A 7,810-nucleotide genomic window follows, 5' to 3' on the forward strand; every position below is an offset into this window, starting at 1 on the left:
AGCGTCTGCAGCAGCGTTAGAAGTCAGATCAGGCTAAGCAGAGCCGGCTGTGGCCGCTGGTCCAATATTCAGCTTAGGCTAGGCAGGACTAAAGCTGCAAATGTGCACAACCTCAAAATATTAGGGTTAGAATTCATGTGCTTTGTTAATCAGTGTCATCTAACCAAGGTAAGAACAGACTCAGAACTAGAGCCCCACTGGAACAGTATTTAAATATTCACTTGAAATCCCTAAAAGCTAAAGCAACTCACCTGTCCCAGTCTCAGTCCCGGTCCCAGGGGAGCAGTACCCCAGTGCTGCCAGAGGTTGTTTGGCTCTTGGTTGGCTCCAAGAAAGCTCGGGACCTGTTTGGTTTTGCTTACCTGAACTGCTTCCACCCCGATGGGAAGTGCAGGGCCACCTGTCCTGAAGCACAGCTGGCTAACAAATGCCATCCAAGTTCCTCTCCAGGTTTCTTCAGCTCTGTCTTTCACAGAGGCCCCTTGCCCCGTGGGGGGCCACAAGCCCTGCTCTCGCGCAGGGAGCAGCGGTGCTGTCCTGGGGAGACCTGTGGGACCTGCTCCCGGAGCTGCAGGCAGAAAAGATCCAGAGGTAAGGTGCCTCCTTAAAACGTTATTGGTGTCTTAAAGGAGAAATACCATTTTCCTAATTTAACAAAGGTTTATAATTGGAAGAGCAAATCCGGAAGTGGAGAACTACAGCAGTATCAATTAAGTGCATTAACCTTATAGAAGTGGCTGCATTCAATCATAAAAATTATTTTTCTTCATTTGTGTTCTGTTGCACAGACTTTAGCAATAGATTTGTGAGAATATTGAACTTTTTTCCCTCTTTGCTTTTGCCCTAAGTCCAGTCAAGCCTGCTGCAATGCTGTTTCCAGCCACAGGAGAGCACAAAGATCTCGCTCGCTGGGAAGGAGCTGAGCGGACCCGGCGGTGGGTGCTGGAGTCCCGCAGCCTGCGCTGGTCCCAGCCAGCACCGGGCTCCGAGCCGGGCCGAGCCTGCAAGAGGTTCGCTCCCCACGCGACGTGAGCTTTCCTTTAGATCCGCAGTTTAACACAATTATTGCCATCCCTTCTCACCCGTGTTGTCTAACATCAGCGATGTGCATAGCACAAATGTTCTCTGCTAAATTTTCCTTCTAGAAAGAACAGTCTGTTCTGCTCAAGATTTATAATTCATTGCTCATTTTCATTCTGAACAAAACAATTCTAAAACTTAGTAATATAAATAACATTTTGTTTGTTTGCTTGCTTGTTTGGCTATGTGTTTTTATGCCTAATTCTTCACTTGCAGTGAAGTGAGACTTGCCACTCATCGTTACTGTCGATATGCTAGTCTGACCTCACCAGTCTGCCTTGAGCCAGAGGCTGGTTTAGGCTATCTCCTATTATAGTATAATTTTACATTATTTGGTGGAAAATATTCCCTGATATTAAACCAAAGCTAGTTACTTTTGTAAAATAAATAAATAAATAAATAAATAATAAAAAAAGTGTAATAGCAAATACCTGTCCTGAGAAATCTCAGAAGATGCCAGTTTTATGTACGACCTGGATCTGTGAACACTAAAAACCCGTATCATAAGTAGTGCTAGGAAAGGCAGGTCACCCACCTCCTGCAGCTACACAAGTCAAAGGTGATTCTCCAAGAGGTGTTGCAGCCTAATGGGCACTGTTGCGAGTTCTTTTCCCCAGAAGAAAATTCTTCATCAATCCATTTGACCCTAAAAATTGAATACTTAACCCAATCATGGATATTCTGGTCATAGCTTCCTTTGTTCCGGGCTAGGGCTTTATAATGGCACCCTCAGCTGAATAATTACTACTTAGTGGTATGTAAAATGGTCCTTAAAAAAAATAAACAGGAAATATTTATAATGGAAATTCAAGTGCAGCCTTATCTATCCTGGGCCATGCTGTCATAACACACATGATGGATCTTTTTTCCACCACTGACAGAGCAATTTAGAGATCTGTGTATGCAGATTCATTGCACGGCAAACAAACAAAGAAAAGAACAATTTATGCTCATTTCCTCCTAGTCAAAACCCAGGTTAACAACTTGCCACACACCTGGGTTCCAGGGCAGACGACAGGATCAAGGTGGGAGCTGACAGCTTGGCACCGCTTCCCGGGGCAGGCCGTCTCCTGGGCAGGGACGGGGACGCTGCAGGAACGGGCGCAGGGTGAGGCCGACCCCAGCAAAGCACCCGCCACGTTCAGCTGGACCCGGCGGGGCCTGCAGCACCCCTGGGCTCCTGTGGACAGTTGGGTGTCCGGCCCCAGATCTTCCACCCCCATTTAGCTGAACATGGAAATCGCAGATTCAATAGGCTAATGGACATCAACAGCAATAGCACAAAGGAGGCTCATGCTTTTTAACAGGGTGCAGAGTTTATTATCAGGCAGTTATCAATGAAACATTTGCACACAGCCGACACACTGGAAGCCAGAAATGAAGTTGTCTCTGATACAACGATGGCCGGAGGTGCTCCCTTTGCGCCCGCAGGGGTGGCAGCACCGCCGGCACCCCAGGCCGTGCTGGCAGGAGGCGGCTGCCCGCACCCCGTGCCCGTGCCAGGCCCTTCCCACGCTGCCGGTACTGCTGTGATGGGTCCACGCTGTGCCCCTCTCGCAAGGGAAGAGTGGAAGTTACCAAAATGGCAAATCCGTGATGCCACCAGCACAGATCCGGCAAAGCGACAGGGTCCACAAGTGCATTGTCACTTCATGTGCAAACACCGCATAAAACACATTCTTCACTTCTCCCTTATTTTTTTCTCCAGTTGTCATTCATTTCACATGTTGTTGTTTTTTTTACACTTTGATTGCATCAGTCTTCTCAGTATCTGTTTTCTCTCGGGTAGATTTCCTGTAATACTTTTAGCATTTGCTCCGCCTCTCCCCGAGCCCTGCCCAGACAAGAGCAGCTGTATTCACACAAGCAAACACCCCGTGCTCTGACCGTTTCATCGGTCTTTTCACCCCTTATATTTGAAATCAGGTCAGTCACTGGAGAGCAAGTTTCTACTGCTTTTATTCTTCCCCACTGCAATGATTTTGCAGGGATACGAGGCAGAGAACTGGCTCCCCATCAGCTCTGTTTTCATTTCTGGAACAGTTAACCGAGTCCTAAGCGTGAGGTCCAAGCGCTGCTCCGAGCTGCACGTTCTGCTCTCACTTAGAGATAATTACACTGAAGTTAAGTAAATCATTACTTCAATTTTAAAGCTAGATTCAACTTGAAGAAGTAAAAATAAGAAAATGCATTGTTTTACATCTTAACTAAGAATTGCCTTTGTGCATCGCTGGGACCTCCGTTGGCATTTTGGCAGTCACTGCTGGCAGTGCGAAGGAACCTGCCTGCGTGCACACACATCATCACAGCCTCATTGCTTCCATGAACTGCCTCTAAGTCCAGCAGCCAAATCTTACGGCTCTGCACTCCTTGCCATCATCACAAATGGAATTAGCAACCTGGTCACCACCTCCCTGCTGGCAACACCAACAAAAATTCCACCTAGCTGTTTGCATATCCTCCTTTCTTGCCACATCCTAGATTCCAGCCCAAACCAACCAGAAATGCAAAGTGGTTCAGCTTTTTATTCAGAAAAGTAAACCTCCCAGGAGGGGCAGAGTTTGCCGAGGGGGCAAGGAAATCACTTATGCAAAGAAAAGTCAACACTGAGCCCCAGACAGCGCTGAGCCAAAATCAGTGCTCCCAGGACATTTTATCCAAGTCTATGTCCAGTTCAGCATCAACTTATGGGTCACAAAGAAGCTGTAATAGAACAATTTTTTCCTCTAAGAAATGCCACAATGATATTTTATTTGGAATATTAATAGACCACAGCGTACCCTGTTATGAGAGTACGGTGTCCTGCTGTCTGTTGTCACTGACATTACTTCTGTCCTGCTGAAATTAAATTAGTAGCAGGAGGTTTCCTGTACACTAAGGTAACAAGTGCATTTAGAGATACACAATCTAAATAAAGCTATCTACAAAAATTGCACTGTACATTGGTGAAAATTCTCCCAGCTTTCCTCCCCTGTCTCCCAGTGTGAGAGTTCTCCTTACTAGTTCATTTGCTGGGGGTTGTGAACCTGGTCAAGAGCTGCATTATTTTTGCCATCAGCATCTCTCTGAAGTGGTCACCCATTAAGAAATAAAAAACAGGATTAATGGCACTATTTAAAAATGCAATGGGTCTTGTGATGATGTAAATGTCCTTGATGATGTCCTGTGTGCACGCAGACATATTCAAGGCTGGTATTCGGGAAGCAAGTCGGACGTTGCGCATTACGTGATAGGGAGAGAAAAGCAACGAAAAGGTGGCCAGTGCGAGAATGACTAAAGTAAGGGGTTTGTCAAGTGTCAGGAAAGAACTGATTTGCTCTCTCCAGTTTTTAAGAAAAAGAAACATCTTCACATAGAAAAAGCACATAATAGAAAGAGGGATAAGGAACCCAAAGATAGTCAGAAACATACTGTAGATAAGGCTTTTTCCGGGGTCTCCAGAACTTGCATAATCTAGACATTTGTAATTACTGGTAGACTTTTCAGTGTCCAGGAAAACCATCAAGGGCAACAGTTCCAATATCACCAAGATCCATACAGCGATACACACGATAAAGGCTGTTTTCTTCTTCTGTAGAATATGTTCTCTGAAAGGATATTTTATGAGCAGGTACCTGTCAATACTGACAACAGTAAGGAAAAGGATGCTGGTGTACAGGTTTGCATGCAACAGGAACCTGTTGCTATAGCACAACGTGTTTGACTCTACCCAGTAGCCTCTGGAGTAGCCGTTCACAAGTATTGGTAACGTACACAGAAACAATAAATCTGATAATGATAAATTAAACAGGTAGATGTTGCCACTTCTCCAGTCTTTCAGGCAGAAAATATAGCCGAGCACCACAATACTGTTTCCAGTGAAGCCTAAAATGAACTCAAGGCTATACATGGTGGAAAGATAATACTTTTCTAGGGCTTCGCTGATATCACAGCCATCTGTCTCATTCACAGCCTGGAAAATCAAAAAAACAAAAAAAAAAAAAAAAACACCAAAAATCAGTAAAAAAATCATTGCATTGCCATTTTTATATTGTTGCTGTAATAGGTGAATATAGTGCACTGCTTCCTTACAGCTTGGATGGTAACTAGATGTTTGAACTTGAAGAACATGTCTTACGCACACAAGATTTGTACTCTCAGCTACTGACCAGCGCTACCAAACAGTTTGTGTGAGCAAAAAAACCGCGCAAGGATACTGAGGTTAGAACATAACCTGGAGGCACCTGCTGCAGCACAACAGCCTGGCCGGGCTCGAGCAGGAGCAGAGGCTGGTGAGGCTCACCCGCCAGCAGCTCGTCACAGCCCTTGCTGGAAGTCATCTGCCTCCCTCTTACTCAACTTCCGACCCGTGGCCTCCTCTCTTATCACTAAGCAGAAGTCCACTTTCCAGAAGAATAAAGAACGTGCTCATTGCCAGCAGCATGGCTAAGTACAGGTACCTGACAATATTTCTCAGAATTTAGAGGGCTGTTTATTAGATCCATTGAGCCATTCGTTATGTACTCTGTAGGTTTTGGTTGGTAACTCGGCACCAGAACGGCACAGAAGACGTGCGGGCAAAGCACGTGTCCCCTGCATTGCGATAGGCATTGCGGGAGGAGGTCTGAGACATCCCTGTGGAAAGAGGGTGTTTCTGCTCCTGGGGCTTTACAACTCTTTTCTCATATCTTTCTACAAAAAGCCCTTTCGAGAACGGATAGTTAAACTACAACTGGTGAGTAATAGTTGATATGAAAGCTACTGTGGTTAACAGAACAATACAGTGAAGTCCAGAATAAAACTCTTTCAAAGCAAAACTTTTAAGTTATTTTTGATGGGAAAACACCATGTATGATTTATTCAATCACAATTAGTAACTTCTGCTAAAACCTTCCACAAAGAAAATAAAATCCCGGGTAACTCAGGTGCTGTGAGAAGCATGTGGCGAAGCACCCCGCGTCCCTCCCCGCAGCACGCAATGGGTGCAGCCAAGCCCCGGCTCTGCTGCCGCACCCCCAACAAAAAGCTTTGCCTTTTTACTTGGAAGTATCACAGTCAGTGAGTAAGAAGGAGCATAGATTCCTAGGAAGCTGCACCACGTGTCAGTTTGCTTGAGGAAAAAATTTGCTTCTTCCCTAAGGTTGGCTAAACGAACGCTCTCATTTCAAAGAGGCAGAGCAGAATCGCAGGTGCTCACTACCCTTCCTCCTCAGGTCAATGCACACATACTCACCTGCAGCGGTGTTACAAGAGGATGATAAGCTTTAGCAAGAGCCTTCTGTTAAAACATTATCAAAACAATTAAAGGCAGAGGAAAACAAAATGTTAGAAAAAATACAGAGCTGAAATCAAGCTAAGTTTCAGCTCTGAACGAGCATCAGTGTGATCGCTGCTTAAGATAGGATAATGACGTGATCTGCATAGAATAAGACTTTTCAAAGTTGTTCTGGTGCCTAGAGTAACTCTGAAACTGCAGGTTTTGTGGTCTGCCTTTAGAATAGGTACAGCACACAGAAAACTTCATAAAGCTACGAGCAGCAAAAGCCGGCACTTGCGCAGTGTCCCTCCAGAAGCAGAACCCCGACAGCCACGAACGCTCCCTGGGGTCCCACAAGCTCACCAGCAGCCGCGCACCCAGCGCTGGCTCATCAGAGCCCTGCAAAGAGCCTCAGACTTCAGCACCAGCTTAGTCACAGAAACGACTGCACAGCCATCAGCATTTTAAACGCAAGCAATTAGAAAGTCAGCGTATTGAGCGACACATTGATGCAGGTGGCTGTTAAAGACGGGCCAGCCGACTCCAAGCAGTAAGGGAGAGGCAGTGCAAGGACTCCCTCGGAAGTGGTCTGGCCGCAGGAGCGCAGCGGCTGAGGGCACGGCATGCAGCTTACCATGCCGAGGGCTGATCCCCGCGTCCTGACAAGCACGCGCTGACCATGCCTTGGATCTTTTGGATCACCGGAGTGCAGCACAGCATAGCTGCTCTAACCTCGTTTGCATATGATTCAGTCATTAATGAGTCACAGCGAAGGAGCAATTTGTTTGGCTAAGCAGTGCCCAGGGGCAGCTTCAGCAGGAGGAAGGCACTACAAATTTGCGCGGAGCTGAGAGGAACAGCCGAGCACTTCCTCTTCACAGGCCCCCTCAGAGCTGCCCACAGCTGAGGCAGAGCTGCCACAGGGGCTGTGCAGCACCAGGAGCACCTGCGGGAGGCCCGAGCCACTAACGTGGTTTTGGCCAACACAATCCTGGCTTGGGCTCATCCCGGTCCGGGGGTCAGGAGCCAAGGTCCCCAGGCCTTGCTCCAGCAGGCTGGCCTCATGCAAGCCCCTTGCGTGCCGCAGTTCCCAGCGAAGGCAAGGAGAGCGCCTGCCTCCCCAGACGTGGTGGGCACACGGCTGCTCACAACGTGCCAGGAGCCTCGCAGAGGCTTCAGGAGGGGAAATCCTGGTGCCTCCTGATCAACTTCAGCATCCCAGAGAGCAGCAGAACCAGCAGGGCTTCTGCCTTTTGAGATCAACGCAACAGGTGCAACAGCTCAATGGCTACAGCTAGCCAGCCAAGTCAGACAATTTAATCTAATTAGGAATTGTGCTAAACACCTGGGTTTTATACAGTAATACATCTTCACTTTTCCCTGGTAGCTCTGTCTCCACCTCTACTGACACCTGGGTTGCAACAGATTTAGAGCTCTTCAGAATATTGAAAACAACTTCTATAATAAGCATTTTCATCCAGCATTCCACTGCAA

The 7,810-nt window shown here is 46.9% G+C and overlaps 1 protein-coding gene across 1 annotated transcript; it reads right to left on the reverse strand.

Annotated features, from left to right (window-relative positions):
• Nucleotides 1-2,377: 2,377 nt before the first annotated feature.
• SUCNR1 (succinate receptor 1) lies at nucleotides 2,378-7,609 on the reverse strand. Its single transcript, XM_035335199.1, has 2 exons — nucleotides 6,951-7,609; nucleotides 2,378-5,032 (listed from the first exon to the last, which is right to left on the reverse strand). Exons 1-2 carry the CDS (start codon nucleotides 6,951-6,953, stop codon nucleotides 4,085-4,087), a joined length of 951 nt encoding a protein of 316 aa, XP_035191090.1. The 5' UTR covers nucleotides 6,954-7,609; the 3' UTR covers nucleotides 2,378-4,084.
• Nucleotides 7,610-7,810: the final 201 nt, after the last annotated feature.

This window comes from Oxyura jamaicensis, chromosome 9 (genome assembly GCF_011077185.1).
Source record: "Oxyura jamaicensis isolate SHBP4307 breed ruddy duck chromosome 9, BPBGC_Ojam_1.0, whole genome shotgun sequence".
NCBI classification, from domain to species: Eukaryota; Metazoa; Chordata; class Aves; order Anseriformes; family Anatidae; genus Oxyura; species Oxyura jamaicensis.